The sequence below is a fragment of the Felis catus genome, chromosome A1, assembly GCF_018350175.1.
Source record: "Felis catus isolate Fca126 chromosome A1, F.catus_Fca126_mat1.0, whole genome shotgun sequence".
NCBI classification, from domain to species: Eukaryota; Metazoa; Chordata; class Mammalia; order Carnivora; family Felidae; genus Felis; species Felis catus.
The window spans coordinates 34,026,767-34,051,156 of record NC_058368.1 but is presented as its reverse complement, the minus strand read 5'-3'; the positions used below and the strand labels follow the sequence as shown (position 1 = coordinate 34,051,156).

General features: G+C 34.3%; 1 protein-coding gene across 4 annotated transcripts in view; it reads right to left on the bottom strand.

Annotated features, from left to right (window-relative positions):
• The window catches only part of PCDH17 (protocadherin 17), a 99,099-nt gene that overhangs the window by 15,257 nt on the left and 59,452 nt on the right, over positions 1–24,390 (bottom strand). For 3 of the 4 annotated variants that reach the window (XM_045053815.1, XM_019827553.3, XR_006595319.1), the window contains exon 4: positions 5,398–5,481. The exons of the other annotated variant lie outside the window; for it this stretch is intronic. In XM_045053815.1, the coding sequence (XP_044909750.1) occupies positions 5,398–5,481 (84 nt within the window). The remainder of the gene's footprint in view (positions 1–5,397; positions 5,482–24,390) is intronic. 4 annotated transcript variants of the gene reach the window in all.

The window sequence follows — 24,390 nt, the reverse complement described above, 5'->3', positions numbered from 1 at the left end:
AGCTTATTATTTAGTGATCAACACCTGCCAACAGGATTTGGGAGTCCCAAAAGATAAATTTTTTAAGAAAGATTTTTGTGTTTTCATATTTTCAATAACATTCTAGTCTCTGAAAGCTTTTCATAAAATTCATAGGGCTCTACTCTAGAGATAGATCCAAAGTTTCGATTCACTTACCTTAAATTAGTTGGACACGGTTCCAAAAGAGCAGATCAGTTCAGGACTTTTTAAAAACATAATGTTTTTAAAGAAAGATGCAATACAAAATGTATTTATGGACATATATGAATGGGAAATATATATGAAACTATACTTCTCTATAAATGATTCCTACAAATATTGCATATATTACAACTTAAAAGTGAACCAAAGGTAAATGTTCTTGATGTGCATGCATACACACACACAAATGATAATAAATATGTATTTTTCACCAAAAATGCCTTCTGTGAAATGAAGTTTGTCTGAAAGTACTATTCAGATTGATAGTGTCCCAAAGGTAACTTTAGATTAATACACCGAGGGGCGCCTGGGTGGCTCAGTTGGATTAGCATCCGACTCTTGGTTTCAGCTCAGGTCATGATCTTGCGGTTAGTGAACTCAAGTCCCTCAAGCTCCGTGCTGACAGTGCAGAGCCTGCTTGGGAGTCTCTCTCTCTCTCTCTCTCTCTCTCTCTCTCTTCTCTCTCTGTCTGCCCCGCCCCTGCTCATGCTCTTTCTCAAAAATAAATAAAATTAAAAAATTAAAAAAAAGAGTAATATACCAATAGTTTGAACCAAAACAATTTGGCTTTGATTTTATTAAAACAACTCCTACTACCAAGCTGCTCAACAATTATTGCTACTATATTATAGATAGTTTAAAATACATAAAGAGTAGGAAAGGAAAGAGAAATAACAATTTAAATAAAGCCTGTTCTTGGAATTACTTCTCTGAAACCATTCTGTTCTTATTACCTTTAGTGTGCTTTAAGTTTATTGGAAGCTGATGTTTTTTTATCCTGTATGATTGGGTCATCCCAAGAATGAAAATTTAAGCAAAATCAATACACTCAATACTATGTTCTAGAGTAAATATACAAAAGTGTTTCTTGTAATGGATTTTACTGGCAATGACAAGCCATTTTTCTGTAACAGCTTTAATATTTTGTAATCATTAAAGCACACTGAAGCAATGGAGAAATTGGGAAAAGAGGTCTCGAAATTCATATATTGTAAGATAGGAGATGTGTCCCTCTATATCACCCTGCTATGTAATCAAACCGAGAGTCAAAAGCTATTGGAGAAGGCTATCCTTGAATCACAGCAAAGATAAAAATGTATTTTTAAAGGATATGAAGGCTTATCTATCCATAATGCAGTATTAACATCAAAAGGTGTCTACAGTGATGTTTTAAATACTTTCTTATCTTGGAGAGTACTTTCTATGATTTAATTGATAATCAGTCATACCTGGAGCAAAGAACAGATGATAAAAGTGAAGTGTAGTCCCCATGAGTAATATTAACGGGGAAATAAATATAAATATATGAAAACTTGGGGCGCCTGGGTGGCGCAGTCGGTTAAGCGTCCGACTTCAGCCAGGTCACGATCTCGCGGCCCGTGAGTTCGAGCCCCGCGTCAGGCTCTGGGCTGATGGCTCAGAGCCTGGAGCCTGTTTCCGATTCTGTGTCTCCCTCTCTCTCTGCCCCTCCCCCGTTCATGCTCTGTCTCTCTCTGTCCCCAAAATAAATAAACGTTGAAAAAAAAATTTAAAAAAAAAAAAAAAATAAATAAATATATGAAAACTTATTTTATTTTCAGGCTTGCAATCTAAATCTAATCTAATTGGAAATTCATATTGATATCACAAGGAGAATTCATTGAATTCATTGAGACAGTCTTTTTTAAATTCAGGCATGCTATATTTGATTTCCCCCCCCAAGAATATGTATGTTCAATTTCAGAAGAAGTGATCCTTTGTGTTGCCAAAGCTATTTTTGAGGAGCTGCCTAACAATTTCCATGGTCATTCCTGAAAAAGGTTATACAGTCATCCTCCCTTTCCCATACAGATACGGTCCGAGACCCCCAGTGGATGCCACGAATAGCACCAAGTCCTACATACACTATGTTATTTCCTATACATTCATACCTACAATAAAGTTTGTTTTTAAAAAGGTTTATTTTATAAATTAGGTACACTAAGAGATTAACAATATCTAATAGTAATATAATGCAATTATAACAATATACTGTAATAAAAATTGTATTGAATATACCCTTCTTGCAATAATGTGAAGTGATAGAATATCTATATGATTAGATGAAGTGAGGTGAATGATGTAGACACTATGACGTGACATAGGCTACTATTGACCATCTGATGAGATGTCAGAGGAGGGTCATCTGTTTCTGGACCATGAGGTTCGCTTCAGGTAACTGAAACCATGGAAAATAAAACTGTGGATAAGGGGGACTGCTATAATCTGAACTACTCAGCCTCGTGTTCAAAACCCTCTGTAATCTGCCCCAAGTAAATTATTTAGGCAGTTCTGTCATTAAAAAAAAACAAAAAACAAAAACAGTAAACTTAGATTCTAACAAGTAGAATTTGTATACTTTCTGTTCCAGCAAATATTTCCGTAATCTTTAGGAAAATGGTAGCAATCATCTAACTGAACCCTAAAATTCCTTTAGAAGGCTGTAATTGTTACCTAGGTCAATTGGAGGATGTGGAACATGCTAGTGGACATATACTTGGGATCACAATGTGTCTGCTCAAAAGAGAGAACAACTTGAATTTGAGAAAGTGTCACTTTAACCTTAAATTTTTAGGTGACTTGATGGTTATGTTCCTTGATCTAAAATTATCTAATATTAAAACCCAAGGTGTAATGCAAAATGGAATGAAATATAACTATTTGATCTGGCAAATTTCTAATAAAATATGTATTTGTGTTTCTTCATTGAATTGATAAAAAACATGCATGATCACAACAGAAAATTACCTAGTTAATTAATATTGTAAATAAGGTCACTGTGGTAAGTATTGCAAAATAGAAAAATTATTAAGTTAGAAGTACTTGGCAATTGAAACTTCTTATCTATTGGGAATGATGCTTTTACGATTAAAAACATATATATCTGCACATAATTCTGCATAAAATTCCAATATAAATGATTCATTGTAAGATTAACCATTTATTTTAAAAGGTCATAGTCTAACATATGTAACTCATTGATCTACTTATTATCCATAAACATAAAGGTTGTATCTATACGAACCATATAGTTGAGAGATAACGGTGATTTCAACAAAAAGCTAAAGTTATTATGATTATTTTACAACACACACATGCATGAAATTATTATATTACATATAATCATTCTACTATTTTAAAAATCAAAGAAATACATATGTACAAAAATAAGAAAATATTATATTCAATGAGCTCCAGTAACAGAGTTTTAAATTGAAGACTTTTATTGTAGCATATATGTTGATGGAAAATATTCATAAGCTTCACTATCTTAATATTTTAAGTGAAGGCAATATATGTTTTAAAATGACAGCTTCCAATACATCAGGTAACTATCAACAAAGGAATACAACTAAAAAGGCATGCACTCATTTCCTTATATAAGCACCCTTTGTACACATGATGAAAAATACATTCCCATACCAAATGGAAATGAATGGAAGGAGCCTTGCCTAAGGACAAAAATCCTCTGGAACTATTTAATGGAAATAAAATAAAGACCTAACCCGCCTTACAACAGCTTTTGGGTTTCCTGATGCTCAGCGATAGCTCCCAGAGGGCCCAGTGTTTCAAGTTAATAGACAGTCATGGTGAAGCACAGGTGTACACATGCACACACATGTACATTCACCAGAAGCATGCATGTGCACATGAGCAGAGTGTCAGTGTCAGATTAAGAGAGAGATTTTTAGGGACACATAAAATAATGTGCAGACATTTACATTCTAAAGGCCAAAATGCTTTTTTTTTGCTATAAATTTTACCCTTAAATTTAATTCTTCCATTGAAGTTGAAAATAAGAATTGATAAATAAAACTCTTTTTCCCAATCGATTATAATTTAGTAAGTGTGAAATCACAACTATTTAAGGGTGACAAGGATGATTTTATATAGATGTGTCAGTATATGTGTATGTACATGCACTCATGCTGTCAAACTTTCCACCTTACTCCCCCAAATTGGAAATAAGTAAAAATTTCCTCACTGCAACACTGTTTGAGGCCTTTTCTTGTATTTCCCTCCAATTTCCATTCATTTCCATCTAGAAATAATGCAACCTCTTCTCTTTTCTTGGCTTGAGTAAAGCAACACAAATAAATATAACAGTAATAGATTACTGTAACATACATGTGTATTTTTCAACCACAGCGACAACTTGATATATTAATTTTCTCCACTGGCTTGTTTCCCTTGTATAGAGATTAAACTACTGAGAAACCAATGAAATCTCTCAAAAGCATTCAAATGACTCAGACTTGGACTATATACAACCCAGAGTTAGAAGAATATCATGAAATGAGCTAAAATTTCACCTGAGATATGTACTTATTTCTGTCTTTCACTTAATCCATCCAGTTATTTCAAATTTCAATGTGTTTTCCTAGATTATGTGAGTCACATGTAGAGCATACTTCCAAATTAAAACATATTGACAAAATTTATCGAGTTCAGGGGATTTTAATTTTGAGCTTCACTAGCTGTTGCAATTGACATGAACTTGGTTCTGCCCTACCTTTAGGAATCTGTATTAGGGTGATATGTACCGATTTTACAAAGTAATGTGTAAAGAAGCCTTTAATATATTTCCATAAAATAACACATCTAATTTGGAATGTAATTGCCTGTCCAAAGTGAAAGAAGAATTTGTGGACCCAATTTCTCAGGTGAAACAGTTTCTTCTTCAGAACTCAACAGTGATGTACCTTCTTCTATACCAACAACTAACATTCAAGGAAAATAACCAATCCCCTTCTCCTATATCAGCCCTCTATTCCACCAATTTCTTCCTTAGCATTTCCCTAGCACTAACTCTGAAGTGAAATTTGTACAAGTGGTGATTTTTTACATTAAGCAATTAAGAATTGGACCACTTACACTCATTTAAGAACTATAAATGTGAAAAAAACAAACCCTGATATAAATGAATATGTAGATTCTCTTTGCAACCCTTAACCTTACACAGCTTTTCCTGAAATATTGAAAAGTAGCGATGCAAATAAAATAGAATAAATTACTTATTTACTATTCTATTTTCCTTTAAAGGAATAAAGTCTACACATTCTGAATTTATGTGTGGATAGTCTTATGAGTGTCATCATGTAACAAGTAAAATTCGGATCACAGAGAAGAAAGCCAGCAGATGAAGAAATTGCTCACCTGGAGGAAGTAGGTCAACAGACTGAAGTCTAGTTGTGATGGTGTGTAGGGTGAGGATAGCAAAGGAAAGCAAAGTCGGGAATGCTTGAAAAATAAAATATTTTTAGTTAACAAATAGAAAAACCAAATGGGAAAAAAGGGCCAATTGAATCATGAATCCTTCTCTATTGATTGAAATTTTTATATGAAAATCCTTTAGATTGATCAATCCCTGACAGATACGGTCATTTGTATTTCCCCAGGTGCATAAAACTTAGTGTGATGGGAAGAAAATTACTTTGGGGGCGTATTTCCATTTAGAGGAGATAGAAACAATGCAAAGTAACTATAAGAATGCCTAGGTCAATGGGAAAAATACTCCTGCGATGATGGATTCATTTATCCTAAATAAAATAAAAAACCTTTCTGTAGTAGTGGGTAGAATATGTAAAAAATCAGGCCACCAAAATCAAAGTTGCAGACTGTCTATTCTTTAATATCCCTAGAGAACAAGGCTCTAATAAAAGTTTTCACTGCTAGTGAAATTTTGATGTGTATTGTCTGGAGCTCGAAACAACAAACTGTTTGAAATTTAGCTGTTTACTCAATCCCCTAGAAACCGTCAATTGTTAAAAGCGTATTGATTTTAGTAATAAGAAATATATATATTTCTGAAACAATTTCAACTCTTTTTTTTATCCAACACATAACTGTAAATGTTATTGTTATAAAGAAATGCTGCATTTTGTTTTTATTTTTGTTTTGCTTTTTAAGCACCTCTAACTTGGGCATATATGGATGTGTATAATTGATCAGTTTCTTAGACAAAAAAAGAATGCTTTGTGTGCATCTAAATGCATAGTGAATATATGAAATCAATTGCTATCTAAAAGTCATGCCAAAAAAAAAAAAAAGGCCTGTTGGTGAGCAAAGTAGCTTTATTTTTCAAATAGTCTCATTTTCTTATTTTCAACCTTTATTCAACATCTGTTGTTTGCCCCTCCCCTAGAATGTAATTATGCAGGATTCCAATGTAAAACAGGTTGAGTAGTTAATAACAGGCAGCTCAAACATTTTTCCACACTGTTTCCCTGCAGATGTTTTCTCTCATTTTTTTTTCCTTTTCTCCCCTGGCTTTGTGTTTAATTTGTGTATGTTTCTCTTCTATTCTTCAAGTATATTCCCACAACAGATGGAAACACCTGAAAATAAGTCTGCCTCAAGCACATGTTTAAATGATGCCTATTGTGATATTAGCACAGAAAAGAGAATAGAGAATATTGGTTTACAGAAAAAAATAATCTATAAGTCACCTTGTTACTATGTTCAATTTAAAATTCTGAAGAGATGATCTAGTTTTTGACAAAGACATTTGCCAAAGTTTATAGTCTACAACCTTCATTTGTTCTTATTTTGTTACCAAGTGCATTTGTCTTTTTTGCATTTGGCACAATTCTCTTAAATTTTCAGTCCTACCAGAAATTGCACTTTTTTCTACCCACTGACCATTTTACTATGTAAAAGGCACTCTACATTCCCTTGATAATAATTCAAACTCAGCAATCACTATCTAACATATTTTAGATATATTCAAAGTATATCATATATTTTTAAATAATATTACCAGAGTCATATAAGGTATAGAATCCTTTTGTTCAGAAAAATATATTTAATTGAAATTGGAGGAAAAAAAAAAGACAGGTATAGGCTGTGCATTGGGTTGGGTATTGACCCCCATATGTCCACCGGGAACATCAGAATATGACCTTATTTGGAAAGAGGGTCCTTGCAAATCTAATTACTTTAGATGAAGTCATACTGGATTAGAGTGGGCCCCGATCCAATGTATGATGTTCTTGTAAGAAAACTGAGACACAGAGACAGTCGTGTAGAGAAAATGCCATGCGAAGGTGGAAGTAGAGATTGGAGTGTTTTGTCTAGGATTGCTGGCAATGACCAGAAGTAAAGTAGCTAGAGGCAAGGAAAGATCCTCCTCGAGAGCCATGAGAGAGCACATTCCTGCTTATACCTTGATTTTGGACTTCTGGCCTTCAGAACTGGGAGAGAATAATTTCCTGTCATTTTAGGCCACCTACTATGGCTCTTGTTAAGGCAGCCCTCTGATACTGATTTTGGTATCCAGAAGTGATATGCTGTTGGAACAAATATGTAAATATGTGGAAGTGACTGTGGAACAGGGTAATGGGAATAAGCTGGGAGGGTTTTAATATGCATGGTTTTTAAAAGCCTGGATTGCCTTGAAGAGACTATTGGAAGAAATACAGACATTAAAAAACTTAATTTAATGATTCTCCTCCGAGCTCAGTAAGAAGTAAGGCTAACTATAGAGGAAGTTTCTATCATGTTTGAGGATATACGTGTGGCTTTATCCTCAATAGCAGAATGTAGACAGAAATATGAATGTTAAAGGTGCTTCTCATAAGGTTTCAGGTGGAAATGTTATTGGACACTGGAAGGCAATGCTTGTTATGAAGTGGCAGGAAACTTGGCCAAATTGTTGGGTGAAAAGTAGAACTTGTCCTTGATGAATTTGGATATTTAGCTGAAATGCTTTCCAGCAAAGTGTAGTAGGTGTGAGCTGGTTTCTCCTTTCTGGCTATAGTAAAATGTGAGAGCAAAGAGATCAACTAAGGAATGAACTTTTAAGCAAAAAGAAACCAACAATTGATTTGGAAAATTCACTATCAAATCGCATGTTCTGGAAACAAGGACAAAGGTGTGGCTGGACAGTCTTTTGCTGTAGTGATTAGGGTGTTATCTATGACTCCAATCAACCATCATAAGAGAAGTCAGGAGTAGAGATAAGGTTACTGAGGAAAGGTCTGTGGAGAACACTCTTGTCTAATGGTGTGGATCCCCTCAACATCCAGAAGTCAAAGTTTTTGAGAATTTTACATCACGCTGCTAATGTGGACTGAAAGAGACAGAGATGAGACAAAATGAAGGAAAAATCACTCTAAAGTACAGCCACAGATACAGGGACCAGGAAGGGTGGGTTACTGCCCCAGAGAGTCAAGAAAGCTTAAAGGAGTGAGCACGCAATTACTTTCAGGCCTTGAAACCTAATGGAATTTGCCCCATGCGTTGCCAACTTCCTTGACTACTAACCCCTTTGTTCCTTTCATTTTCACCCTCTAAGAATAAGAATGTCTACCCTGTGCTTGTTCCATCATTGTATTTTGGAAACAGGTAATTTCTTTTCTAGTGTGATAGGTCTGTGAAAGAAGAGGAAGGTTGCCCAGGAGGGACCATACCCAGATTCTCCCCTACACCTGATTTAGTTGCTGAGATGTGAGACTTTCTTAGTTGATATTTAGATTTGATTTGGGACTTAGAGTCCTGCTAGAAAGGTTTGAGATGTGTGGATGATAGCGGGAGGAGGTGGATGGATTTTGTAAATGGGATGCGTGTGAATTGGGGGGTTCAAAGGATAGACTGGGTTGAATACTGCTCCTCCACAATTCATGTCCTCATGGAAAATCAGAATGTGACCTTATTTGGAAACAGGGTCTTTAAAGACATAGTTACTTAAGATGAAGTCAGGTAAGTTAATATTAGGGTGGGTCTAAATCCCATGACTGCTGTCTTCATAAGAAGAGAAACAAGACACAGAGATGGTCATACAAGGGAGAATACCATATGGCCATGGAAGCAGAAATGGGAGTGACATGTCTAGAACTGCTGGCAACCACCAAAAGCTAGGAACAGGCAAAGAAGAATCCTCACCTAGAGCTAGGACAGCATGGCCCGGCTAATACTTTAATTTTGGACTTCTAGCCTCTAGAACTGTGACAGAATAAATTCCTGTGTTTTTTGAAGCCACCCAATTAGTAGTGTTTTGTTACAGCAGACCTAGGAAACAAATACAGATTGTCAAAACAAACAAACAAAACAAAACAAAACAAAACAAAACAACAACAAAACCCCCCAAACCCAAAAAACTTCAAAATATAAAATACCCAGATGGCAAAAAATTGCTATGGCGAATGACATGGGGCAAATAAAAAGCGTATTCTAGAAGAGTAAAACAAGATAAATATGAATGAATTAAAATGTTGTGTTCTGTATTATGGTTCATAAATAAACTAAATTTGGTGTAAGAGATGGGTTCATATGCCAGTAAGATTGAGTATAAGACCTAACTGAAATCATCCAAGAAAAAATATATGTATGCATGTGTGTGTGTAAGATAATTCAATTGTAGCAAATACTTTGAAATAGAGTATTTTCTTTAAATGCCTGCAAATTAATAGCTCCTTGTGCTTACTTTCTAATTTTCTAAGTTCACTTAACTACTCTCCTCAGTCTCTATTACTTTGATTTTTATGTCTACTAATCACATCTTCAGTACCATATGTAATGCAAACTTTGCTTAAAATTTCCATCTATACTAGTGAGCTCTTGAACAAAATGTGACTTATAACTTAAACAAAATGCACATATGTACATATACATGCATAAGTGTTGGATTAACAAAAAAAAGATAGTCTCTTATAAGGAGAAAACATCTCCATATATATAAATATGGCTTCAAATACATGCATGTTTTCAGTTAGAAACTTACTCAGCATTACCTGAAGGCATGTATTAATAAATGTTTCCATTTTTATGGGAAATGAATGCATAAACGTTAAAATAGTCAATTTTTATACTTGTTTTATTTTACTTGATTTTTAATTTAAGTGGAAAAAGTATGGCAGAAATATATTTCCCTTAAGAAACATGATACTAAGGGTGCCTCGGTGGCTCAGTCAGTTGAACATCTGACTCCTGATTTTGGCTCAGGTCATGATCCCAGGGTTGTGGGATCCAGCCCTAAATCGGGTTCTGTGCTGAGTGTAGACATTGCTTAGGATTCTCTCTCTCTCTCTCTCTCTCTCTCTCTCTCTCTCTCTCTCTCTCTCTTTCTCTCTCTCTCTCTCTCTCTTCAAACACTAAATCTGCAGGTTGCTGGATTTTGGACTTTTTGTCAGCCTCCAGAACTGTAAAAAATAAATTTCTGTTTATAAACATCTAGTCTATCAAAGCTTGTTAAAATAGCCCAAAAGGACTAAGGTAAGTATTTACAGAGAAAAGATCATTTAATATTAATATACTGGGACATAAAGTACAAAAGAAACACAATGTGTGTGTGTGTGTGTGTGTGTGTACTAAATTAACTTAAAAAGAAATACTTTTGCTAATGATGCATATAACTATTATAATATACAGTATATTTTGGTGAAATTATTATCATATCATGTTTTTTAATGTTAATTTATTTTTGAGATAGACTGAGAGAGCATGAACAGGGAGGTGCAGAAAGGGAAGGAGACAGAGAATCCCAAGCAGGTTCTGCACTGTCGGTGCAGAGCCCAATGCCGGATTTGATCCACAAACTGTGAAATCATGACCTGAGCTGAAACCAACAGTCAAGATGCTTAACTGACTGAGCCAACCAGGCGCCCTCATGAATCCCATTCTAAAAGAGCTCTATCTAGCCTTATGCCCTAGTCTTCTCCCAAAATCATCATACTGAAGAATAGGTTTCAGTCTATGAATTTTGAGAGGAAACAAACATTGAGTCCATAGCAGCACTCCACTGCATGAAGGAAACAAATGCTGTAGGAGGAGAGAAGACTACACGTCAAATAACTCTACGAAAGAAATGCAACCAGATCTCACAACTGGTCTGTTTTGGAACGACCTAAAAATGAAAAAAGAAAGTGATATATATCAGGATATGTTAGTTATTGAGTATTCATGTGCTCTTTGCAAGTGCAAAGCCTAAGAATCGATCCGAGTTACGCATCTCTCGAAGTGATTGCATCTAATGGTGTGTAAAAACTGACATTAGTATCTTACACATAAATGCAAGAAATGTATCTCTTGCTGTTTTGTTATACTGTTCACAGTAGAATATTTCTTCCATGTTATTTCAGTTTCTTTAAATGAAAAATCAATGCATGCTTTATTGCAGCATAGAAAATTGCTCCCTGTCACTCTGTTCCAAATAATGTCTTCTAAGTACCGTGCCTCCCTCTTAAGTTTCAGTGGGTTCTTGGTAGGGATTTGAGCCACCGAGCTATGCTTTACAATAGCAAAGAGCTATTAAATTAATTTTTCCTTGCTATTTGGCTCTCAATCATTATGCTGACCCAGAAAAAGAATGCAAAATTAAATTTTAAAAACTGATTTATATTATCAGAACTGTAATCAAAAGGAAACAATACTTGATATACTTTGGGTTTTCTACAAAAGTTCAGCTATTATTAGGCTGCTTTAGTGAGCAGATTTTATAATCTGTAATGCTTCCCAAAAAGCCATGAAGGCATTATAGGCCATGTAATCATCATTATCTTTGACGATAGCTAAAGAGAAGAGGGAAATCATTTAATCCATGTTACTTTGATGTCAAAACAAAATGGCACACTGACAGGTACAGGCCGGGTTATGATTCAATTTCAGAGATTACAAACCTATGTAGCTGAATTCTCATTCATTTTAGTTTTGATATCAGAGGACAGGTATCTAAGAATATTAAAACATCCAACTATGTCAGAAGAAAATCTTATCTGAAAATTTCTCTGTGAATTTCCTTCATTCAATAATAACAATGGCAGTAAAAAGAAAAAGATAAGTCAACATTCTTATTGCGACAGAAAGCAAACATCACTAGAGGGCTATGCAGGCAAAAATACTGAGCTTATATATATTCCACAAGTACAAATGAGTTATATTCTGAAAGTTTATTCCTTGTTCTTAGTTTGGAATTCAACATGTATTTTATTGCATTAAAAGGCCATAGTAAAATAGATTCTTAGTTTAGTTTACAAAAACCTGCTTAACTCGCAGGGTGGCCAACTATAGTACTAAGAATACTAATTCTGGCTTTATTTTGAAGTCCTAGCAACAAGGAACAATAAAACATAAGAGGAAGTGGAGGAGGAAGGAGCTGGTTCCCTTCAGCCCAGACACCGGAGGGAGTCCATGAGGATATATGAGTAAGAGTTTGTTTTCTTCCAATCTCCTTTGTTCTCGCTTCTGTGTCTTTCCTCCACTTAACACTCTTTCTTCCACCCTTCAATTTATTAGACGTCCCTTCTTTTCCCAATTGAGAAATATCAATTGTCTGACTGACTCCCTCAATAAGTTTACTATGCTCCCAAATTACCTAAAGGCTTTTCTTCCCTCAAGAAAACGCTCTTTCACGCCAAGCAGTTCATATCTGGTGTACGTTGTGCATACAAACATGAAAGCAAGCTGATTAAGTTTATCCAAATTCATGGGACTGAATAAACCCCTAATTCTCTCAAAATTTAGAGGAAAACACTGCACGTCTTTTGAACTTTTTAATGGATTTCTTGGCCAAAGAGTCCATGTCCTTGCAAAACTGGTAACATTTACAAACTAGGTAACGGTCTCATCTGTGAAAACTGATCAAAGTCAACCGGTGACATATAAACACAATTGGGGCGGCACACACAAATGTGCACGGGCACCTGCGTACACACAGATGCACGCACGCTCGTGCAGAGAGACAGAAAGGCCAGTGTCACATGGAGCCTGCCAGCATCCCTAGCCGGCCCTGCTTCTAACAGCTATTTCCTTTTCCCGCTTTCTGAAGGCACAGCCAGCAGCAGGGGTTCAGAATGTGGCAAAGACAATGAGGAAGGGAGAGTGTTCTGCTGTGTATGTGGGTCATTTATAAATCAGACACCGCTTGTCTTGCGACACGCAGCTGCATATCACACTGCAGAGTTCTTTCAGTACTCCAAGGGCGCGGTGCAGGCAATGAGAGGGCAGCCGTGTCCTAGAGTCTTTGACTCTGGCTGTCCGCTCTGGGTGGGCAGTTGAAAATTTCAGTCTTTAAAACTGTATTCCTACAAATGCAAATAATATTTGGCCTACAAATAATAACAATGAAGAAGGCCAGAGATGGAATTTGGCAAACCCCATAGCTGGGTCTGACGTCTCACGCTGTCTGTTGTGGGTCAAACCGCTGAACTTCCGCGTTCCGTCACTTCCTCATCTGCAAAATGGGGCTATCCTCATGGGGCTGTTGTGAAGGTTAAATGAGCACATGCATGCAAAGCACTTAGAACAGTTCACAGAAGCCACTCAGGGAATGCTGCCATTAAGTTGCAATGCCAGGGCAGTGGCGGCAAGTCCAAGAAAGTACAATACAACTTGTTCACAGACTGAGTGTGAATGTGGAGCCTGTTGGAAGAGAAAGCCACTCATCTTGGGACTCAGTGGTTTAGCATTCCCCAACAAAACATGCCATTATTGCTGTTGCTTTTATTTTCAATATGCTCAGTAGAATACTTCTCACCCCAAATTCAAGCATAAAATGAGTAACATACGTATCTTTTAGGGGCTGTATAAATAACACACAGTTGCAGTGAAAAAGTCATAAATATATGTTTCTTTTCCTCCAGGGCATTTTTGGAATGAATGAAATCAGAACTCCAGAAACACTGAGGTTTTATCTCTATGCTTGGGTATTCAAGATTCACAAAAATAGACGAGGCACATTTTCCTGAAGGATAAAATGACTAGATGGAAAACAATTTAAATCATTACTTCCATGTTAAAACAAATATTATAAAACAGAAAGCAAAATTATGGGTATTTTACAATTAGAACATGAGAATCCAATAACTCTAGCAGTTGTGAGAAGACTCCTATGTATGCATTTACTGCCCTCTGCCTTTAGGGATACTTTGGTGGAAAAATCTAGAAATGCCAGAAAGGTAAAGGGTTTCACTTGGGCCGCCCACAAACTAGAAGCAGATTGAAGGTTAGAACTCATGTCCCACATCTACCATACAGGTCTTTTTCCACACTCTACTTCTAGAATTTCTTCAAAAAAATCAGGGAGTCAAAAGAGAGAAATACAGTGACAGGTAATTTGGTAAACTAGGAAAAGTGTTGTGCTTTTGTTTTCCTTTGATTTTTTAAATTAAAAATTCTTTTTTTCTGCCATATCTTAATGGTGGGAGAAAATAATGAGGAAGATTTATTTTTTATTCTTTTTTTTAATATTTTATTTTTAAGTGTTCTCTACATCCATCCTGAGGCTTGAACTCACAACCCCAAGATCATGAGTCACATGTTCTAATGCTCTACCAGCTGAGCCAGCCAGGCACCCCATTTGGCCTTCTATTCGTTATTTACATGTGGTTTACTAACATTCAAAGACATGATGACTCAAAAAAATACATCTTCTTTTATTCTTAATTAAACATTGTGGAAAGAACCTCATTTTCAGAATTACTTGGTCTGAACTTTTCTAAGTCAGTTTCAGGTTTCCATGTATATGGCTGTCTGCTCACATATAGAATAACAGCTACATTGATACAGTTATTTTATATTTTTTCCAAAGGTAGTTAGAAAATATCAACATAACTGGAAACAAAAGAAAGCAGTATTTACTCCCACAGTCCCGCAATCAGGCCATCTCTTAAATCAAGCATACACTCCAAACTTCTTTCCTTGTAACTATTGTTTATATGCGTACACAGTCTTTGTGTAGTTTAAATCTCAAAGGAAATGTAATTATGTGTGGTAATTTAAGTTTTAGGGATGAGAGGTTTAGAGATCATGCAATAAAATGTCTTTATTTTCCAGGTAAGAAAACTGAAGTTCAGAAGAGCTAGTAGCAAAATAAATAAATAAATAAATAAATAACTCTACTGATCCTGAGTACAGTTCTTTTCCCACATTCTATGTATCTATATATTTTTCTTTTTATGTTGCTTTTCTGCAGTAGTCACCCATAAATAAAAGGTGACCACATAACATATTGCCCAAGCAAGGGTATTTTTGAACGTGATAGGGACCACTATTAATGATTATGTCTGGACAACAGGTGTAGACAGAGATTTTTCCTGAGGAAACCATGACAAATGATAGTCTACCCAGAAAGGTCAAGGTTAGCATCCTAGGATTTGTTTCTGAAAAGGTCATTTAAGAAATAAAAGACATACAAATTTTATTTAAGATCAACAATCTTAACATTATTTTTCTAGAAATTAATATTATTTTAATCCTTTAAAACTGGAAAACAATGATATATTTATTTACTGGATTAAAAGATGTTTCGTCTGTATACGTAGAAGAATGCAGTAGGAAATCTTTACTGCTTTTGTGACAAAAATCGGCACCACCACAAACAAAACTAAGGGAATGTTAGGGAAATCCATACAGAATATTAAGCTAATCAAAAACCTTTAAACCAAATTAAGAGCTATAAAAAGTAGTAATAAAAATATGCTTTGTAAAAAAGCCTAATAAATATAGCAGCTAGTAAAAAAGCAACATACAAAAATAAAAGAAGAATAAAAAGGCATTAGATCCTTTTTATATAATTGCATTCTACAAGTATATACATTGTCTTGTATATACTTTCATTCTACCCAGCATGAAAATGCAAGTATGCCAAGAGACTGTATGAATTAATCATACAAAACAGAAGGGAGAAATATAATGTGCAAATTTGATGAAGCAAGTCTGGTGGTGCTCACTTGAGTAATCAAAGAATGACAGATCAATAATTAAAATTAGAAAGATAACTGAAAGAATAGTTTCTTTAAAATTCAGGAAATGGATAGAAAGGACACTTGACCTCTTTTTTTAATTTGGGGAAGAAATAAATCAGCGATATGAATTATTTCACACTCACACAGACACACACATACAAACTTTAAAAACACAAATCAATGTAACATAACTAAATATAGACTCTCTAATATCTCTTTTGACACAACATCAATGCCTACAAGGGAATGCACACGTTCCAATAATACACGCCGAAACCATTCAGATGTACCATGGCTAGTAATTATCTAGGACACTAAAAGATCCTGGCAAAAGTTAATCTAATAAATCTGTCATTATCTTTAATACTTCAAATCTGTGCCTTGAGCTAAACAGTTGTCAAAACGGAGCTCTGTTTACATAGAACTGAATCCGAGTGGGGAAATAAAGATGTCAAGGATTTTCTATTTTTTTTCCTTCAGTTGTTGACATGAAATGATTAGCTGGTACATTTTATTTGACTTTCCTCAAGGTGTCAAAGGTCAGTTTTCCCCCTTATAAATATATGCTACATAACGTGAAGGTGACGGCTCATTTGAGTCCTTCACCTCAGAAAACTGGCTTTGGCAGTGTTTAAGTGTTTAAGGCCATTCTACAAGGCAACATTTCTGATTATTATATCTCTGTGACCTGAATGAATCAGCTTCAGAGTGAGAGACAATATGTTGGAATATTTTTCTAAAGGGTCACACTATTTAATGATATCTGCAAAACAGGTGAATTCATTTCACCACATAGTACTCAAAATTAGGAATTGCAGTAAATTGTTCAAAACACAACATGGTGCTCTTTGGTGTTTTCAGCTTGCTGTTTCTCTGGAAGATTAAGAGAAAGCAGTATGATATTTATAAAACACCAAAGATCAATGTTAGGACTCCGATTTTCCTTCAAAACTGTGACTGTGCATGTAAATGTTCTGTAACGTCAATTTATCTATCAGGTCACTAAGAAAAGTTTGTCCCTAAGAGTATCTCCCAGTAATGGTAATTAAAATAAGCACATGAATGATCATAAGCTATTTAAAGAATAAGCACAGCAAACAAATAACTCCAAAACCCCTCTCCTCCTTCTATATGTATCCTTCTATATATTCTTTCCATATACACACACACACACACACACACACACACACACACACACATATATACATACATATATATATACACACACACAAAAGTGCAATATATATATATATATATATGCTATATATATATATATATATATACACACACACATACACAAAAGTGCAATCAATTCAGAACATTTTATAGGTCAATGATGTCACAAAATACAACAGATCAAGATAAAAATCCACCTGCTGAAATCTCTGTGTACACTGTTAACATCAAAATATACATTTTACTGGGGTTCCTGAGAGGCTCAGTCAGTTAAGTGACTGACTCCTGATTTTGGCTCAGGTCATGATCTAGCAGTTTGTGAGTTCAAGTCCCACGTCAGGCTCTGTGCTGACAGTGTGGTGCCTGCTTGGGATTCTCTCTCCTCCCTCTGTCTCTACCTCCCTCCCTGCCCTTCCTCAGTGCCCCCCCCCTCTCTCTTTCAAAAACAAAATAAGCTTTAAATATATATCTATATATACATTTTAGTGCTTTATCAAGATTGTGGATATTCACTGTCCTAGAATTTAGATGCTCCACTGTTATGACTTGATTATCCATGGAAGAAACTGAAGCATATCTGAAATGCTAATGTGTTTTAATATATTTGAAAGATTGATGGTGAGGTAAGTAGAATTATGATTTATTTGTTTTCATGTAACAAAGATAAATTCATTTAATGTGCAATATGCCAGACTTACAGTCTTGGTTCCATTTTGTTTCCAACTTTCTTGGTAGCCTTAAAAAAAGCCACTTTTGTTTTGAGCTGTAGGATAAGGATGCTAAACACATAGACTGTGTTTTACTTCATTATTAGTATTCTATGATCTTAAAAAAACATTCTAGAATATTCTAGATAGAATATAGAGAATATAAAGACAGTCGTTTTTATTCAAGAGGTGTGATTTGGTAACAAGTGCTTCACAGTTCACTTTTGGTAGAAATGTGTTTATAACAAACTTAAATAGCAGATTATATGGTAACAGAGCTATTCATGTTAGATATAGGAGACACTTGGCTTCTTAACAACATTTTCCACATTTCGCTTTTTTTGGCAAAATCTTTGCATTTTTTTCTATATGAGTTGTATATAGTATATGTTATATTAACATAAATCAGATGATAGCTTACAAAACTAATTATCTCATCAGGAATAAAGAAAGTCATCTTAGATTTCTAGCATGAAATACTCATGCAAAATTTGCTAAATTGCTTTTCTCCAACATAGCTACTCTGCATAAAAAGAATTGTATTTTATGAATAAATAGGAAAAACTCTGCATAGCCATGAAAGTCTAGAAAGAGTGGGAAAACAACCTGAATTCATAGGTTTTCAGCTTAATGAAAACAAGCTCAATGGAGAGAGGGGTATTTGAAAACATGAGCAGGTGCCTAAATGAACAGAAGATTGCTTTCATAAAAAATGGATTTTCCACTGTAAAAAAAAAACAAAAAAAAGCAGATGATTGCTCTAAAAAAGTAAAGTTTTAATAATGAATAAATAAATAAAGGATAAAAGACCAAAAAAAAATCCCACAAATGATTCCACTTGATGTAAGTATTTCCTAACAATTTAAGTCTACTTTAAAAAAAATGAGAATTATTTAAAACAAATCAAGTGGGCAATTATCAGTTTGTTGAGAGTATGTCAATCAATTATGGACGTGGGAGGAATTTAAGCAGATGAGAGCACTGCCACCCTTCATATTCGACTCCTTTCTTCTACTAACACACATAAAAACTTCAGCAGTTTCACTGCCATTTAGAAGGAAAATGGTTTTTTCCTCGTTGTGAATTTCAATTTATAATTCTTTTCTAATCTCTATTGTTAATGCTTAAAATGTGTAAAATCTTATACCTTGCTTAAAAAAAGAGAACCACTAACTTCTTTTACCCAATGGAAATGATAAAAATAAATTTAAATCTCACTATTAATGCTTTGAAAAATGTAATATATCTTACTGGATACAGTTTAAGACAGTGCAAAGAACTGATTCTAAGACATTTAAAACAGTCCAATTATTTTCCTTATTTTTTTGTTTGCAAAAAATTATTTCATTGTTAAAATAATCTCTTTGAATCAACATTGACATTTTCTAATGATATTCTATTTTAACATGTTCTTCTATTCATATAACATGATATTCTTTCTTAAAGTGTCAGGGCTAAATAAATTAGTTTATGTGAAATTTTAAATCTACTCATAAAAATTAACAAAATAAGAAGGATTTAGCTGTCTAAAACTGAGGATTTAAATAATTTTATACCAAGTGCAGTTTCCTTTTTGTATTCTAGAATGAAATAATATTTTCATAAAATGTTGTCTGTTGAAAGTTAAAAATACCGGTTTAGAAAACCCAGGTAATAGTTACAAATGAATATAATTTTATCAACCATCTCTTCTTATTGCTAATAGAACTGTTACAATATCATATATGTATAGAGTTTACAAACTCTATTCACATATATCAATACATTTGAATTTCATCTCTAAAGAAGATAGGTCATTGTTATTTTTTCAAAAGGGTCCCGAATTTCACAGTTAAAATAACAAGTGGCAAAACTAAATCAGAATCTAGGTTTTCTTCCCTCCTATTTACTGCTACATGAAACAACATATCCTGAGGACACTTAAAGTATAAGAATAATTGCAGAGCTATAATCTCTTTTTTAGTAATGTGGAAATAACATCTAAATTACAGAATTACAGGTTGTTGGTTTTTTTTAAATTTTTTTAACGTTTATTTATTTTTGAGACAGAGAGAGACAGAGCACGAATGGGGGAGGGTGAGAGAGAGGGAGACAGAATCTGAAACAGGCTCCAGGCTCTGAGCTGTCAGCACAGAGCCCGACGCGGGGCTCAAACTCACGGACCGAGAGATCATGACCTGAGCCGAAGTCGGACGTTCAATCAACTGAGCCACCCAGGCGCCCCTGTTTGTTTTTATCTGTGAGGACATTGATGATATATGTAAAGAGTTCAATACAGAGCAGAGATGTGATAACTGGCAAAGAGGTATTCTATTGTATCGGTCCATAATTCTTAAATTTTGCCCAATTTTCCTATCCAAAATTAACTTTACTTCAGAAAAGCATAGTTTGAGGGAAAGGAATGATAATCAGCAGGCCATAACTTAAAAATGGGTTGCTTTTTAGTACAATGTTTGGAGTAAATACAACTCCCCCTTAAAGACATAATTTTCTTTAGAAACCAGTCATTTCCCTTCCTTCTTGCTCTCCCTCTTTCCTCCCTCCTTCCTTCCTTCCCTTTTCCTTGCTTCCTTGCTTCCTTGCTTCCTTCCTTCCTTCCTCTTCACCCTTTCTTTCTTTTCTTTCCCTTCCTCCTTCTCTTTCTTTTTCTTTCTTTCTTTCTTTCTTTCTTTCTTTCTTTCTTTCTTTCTTTCTTTCTTCTTTCTCATTTGTAATCTTACCTTTATCTTGTATGTTCGTTATGACAAACTTGTTTCTAGCATCATCCCCAAAACAAGTTGTTAAGCTAGCACTGATAGTAAGACGCAAAAACTTACAAACTAAACATGATCATGCCCCTTCTTTTTGAGAATTACTTGATTTTTTAAGATGAAATTATCAACATACTTGGTGCTATCGTTTTATACCAGATACCCCACAACACAGAAAAGGCAACTCAACGTTCTCTTTTCCATACATGCAATTTTAACTTATTTAGAACAGAAAAACATAGTTAGTTTCATTTCTTGCAGGCATTAAGAGACTGCCTTAAAAATTATATTCAATTGGATAATTGAGGCTTTCACTTCCTGGAACAAAAGTGTGTCCTACTTAGCAGGTATGCTGAGCAGCAATCAACTGGTTAATAACATACAAAACACTAAAGTCTATATAGCACAAAGGCCAATATCTTTCTACTCCTCATCAGGGAATTATAGAAACATCCTGACCCAGCTCTCTGGACACACAGGAGTTGCCATCCTGATTCGGATCCTTGATTAATATACTCTAGAATGATACATCTGGCAATGGCCTACATAGGATCTCTCTGAGGACTAGGGAAAAAATAGACTCTATTAAAATGGAACAATTATACTACCCTATACTGTGACTGTGTTTCAGTTCACAGCAAAACAAAATGAAAACAAAAAGGTTAAAAATTTTTAAATAATCAAATGATGATCTCAGGAGACTTTAGGATAACATAAAAAGAAGATAAATTTTACCTCCGTATGGTTTATTTTAGAGACTAAAACTACTGCTTAGCGTGTTTATTCAACAATAAATAAATTCACATAGACTTCATTTTGAAGGTTAAAAATTTGCTTCTAACTTCTGAATTAGCTAATGCTTCATGACACTTTTCTTAATACAGCATATTCAGTTCCACAGGACGTCCCTGCATGTAAGACAAAGACTGACACCAGGATAGTCCTTCATTCTCCTAGAAGCCTTGTCATATTCATCACTTTTTGGACTCTAACAATTGCTTTCTATGATGGTAAGTATGTAAGGCTTGCTGACATAATTTTACAGATAAAAAAATAGTAGCTATTATACTGTAGGAGTTACATTGTGCTCCACAAATATTGTGGAGAGAACCCTTCTCCAACAGGCATTTTTCTTTTTTCTTTTTTTAATTTTTTTTAACGGTTATTTATTTTTGAGAGACAGAGACAGAGTGCGAGTGGGGGAGGGGCAGAAAGATAGGGAGACACAGAATCCAAAGCAGGCTCCAGGCTCTGAGCTGTCAGCACAGAGCCTGACACGGGGCTCAAACCCACAAACCAGGAGATCATGACCTGAGCTTAAAGCGGACTCTTAACCGACTGAGCCACCCAGGAGCCCCTCCAGCAGGCATTGTTAACAATGAACACCTTTGGCTGAGAAAATTATAACATAAAGAGTCATACACTTTGACTGGTTTACCTAATTCTAGCTTTTACAAAGTTAATAACTGAGTCAAGATTCAACTTTTAAAACATCAAGGCAGGATTGATTTCACTTTCACCTAACTTGACCCAGAAAATAAATACATAAAACTTGACAATGAAATATCCAAGATGTGTTGTTATCAATTATCTGGACCTGATATGCCATTCTTTATGTAGATCGACTAAAAATATACTTCACTTTATGAAGCTACAGTTTATAAATTGGAAGATTCTTACAAACTACTTTGACTTTAATTGGTCTCTGAAGACAGAGCTAAAATTGATATAAAAGAATATATAATATGAAACTGTAAAAACAATTTTAATAGGTTTTTAGAATTCCTTCTTAAATCAGGGATTTATAAAACCATGTTCTTCTTTATTTTGCAATATGTATACCATCCAGAGACAATAGAAGATCATAAAATGAGAGAAAAGTAGCATAAAAAGCCTTATAAAATGAAGACAACAATTATTTGACATATGTGAAGTGCTGTGTAATAATTTAATCCTTCTTATAAAAGATATTTCTGAGTAGTTCAAAATTAAAAATTAAACAATAATCAATGTTAAATTACTTTATCACCACCATACTATTTGAAATAATAAGATCCAAATGATTTTGCACAATTTAATTCACCACTGCCAAATAAAATATATAGGGTCCACCTCTCCTCTGATCAAACCACAATTCCTCTAATAAAGTCAAACTTAAAATATGAAAGAACAATGCAAATTTTTTAGTAGGCCTGAATTTGAAACTTAGAGTATTATTTGAGAAAATATATTCTGTGTCCTAAATGCTTGATAGGCTTAATGAAAGTGAACATATCAGGTTCCAGAAAAATTTTTTTTTTCCTTAAGTGCTATTTTAATTCACAATGAGTTTATCACATTGAAGCAGAAAAAAGTGTCGATCTGTGTTTGAGTGTTCACTTGCTCCTTATTTAACAGCAGGAGCTTCCCTGGAATTTGAAAATTGTGGAAATACCTTAAAGAGGAAGTACGGACAACAGTCACATCCCTTGAAATGAAGAGTTAGGAGCGATGACCTCCAATCCAAGCTATGTCATGGGTTTCTTTTTGGCTACGGGAAAGCTGAGAAATTCCATTGCCTCTATTTCTTTAACTGAAAAAATCTTTAAACCTCTTAAGAGTTTATTTATTAGAGAAATGGACATGGAATGCTTTGATTATAAAACAAGTTCAAGTAAATATAAAATCAGATATTATATCATATAAATCATCTTACTGCTGAGTGTGAACATTCCTACATACATGTTTGTTTTTCTTAATTGGAATGGTAATTTGGAAAATGAGATTTACTTTTTTAAAATAAGCTGGAAAAATTAAACAAGCACTTTTTTCCTCTCTTTTGAAAGGGGCAGCATGAACAGGAGATAAAGAGAAACAAAGAAACGAGAAAAGTACTAATCTAGAATAAGTGAATGTGAAAATACAAGTTAATTTGTGTTCTTCCCTTCTGCTCCAGATTATATTAGTTCATCGAGCATTGCCACTTTTAGAGCTGCATTCCTATAAGTGGATATGAAATGCATACAGCATTTTAGAATTCCCAGATGTAACTCTTTTATATTAAATAAAATATTTAAATTCCTATAGAAGAAACCAGCTGAACTAGTTTATAGCACATCTTAACTCATTTTAATAAAAGGCTTTCAAAGTTTTATTTTATTGTAAATAAGATTGCCAAATATCAGCCGGGTTAACTTCAAAACATATTAACAATATTACAAAAGTAAAAGTAAACTAATCCAGATAAAATTAAAATTGATAAATGAAGAAAGTAGCTAGTTAAAGTAACAGTCAATCCTTGTATAGAAATGAAAGCTGGCAGTATGCTTCCTGGGCATGGCTGAGAAATGGAGAATTTCTCATTTATTTATCCATAAAATTGCAGACAATTTAATAATAAGCATATAACTGTTATTCAAAGCATGAAAATGCTAAATATCAATGTCTGGATACCAGAAAATAGAGGATGAAAAGAAATAGTAACAGAAATTTTTATCAGTCTGCACCATGAAATATTATCAAGTTGAAATTATCTTCCCGAATTTTATAAGCCTTTTAACTTCCTGTTCTCACTGGCATTTATTAAACCATAAGTCACCTTAAATTGGTTTACTTGTATTAAAATTTAATAAGCTCCAGTATACATTCAAAATAGAAAGCCATAGTCTGATATGCCTTTAATTTCAAAATAAATACCTTTGTTGGTTGGCATAATATTAATATGTTCATTGATTTAGGGGAAGGTAAAATATGTAAGGACAATACACTTTCCCTTTGGTAGCAACTAAAATTATTCTAGATAAGCTGTTTTACCTATGAATTAAATTTTAAATGATTTTCTTTCTCATGGATTCTCTT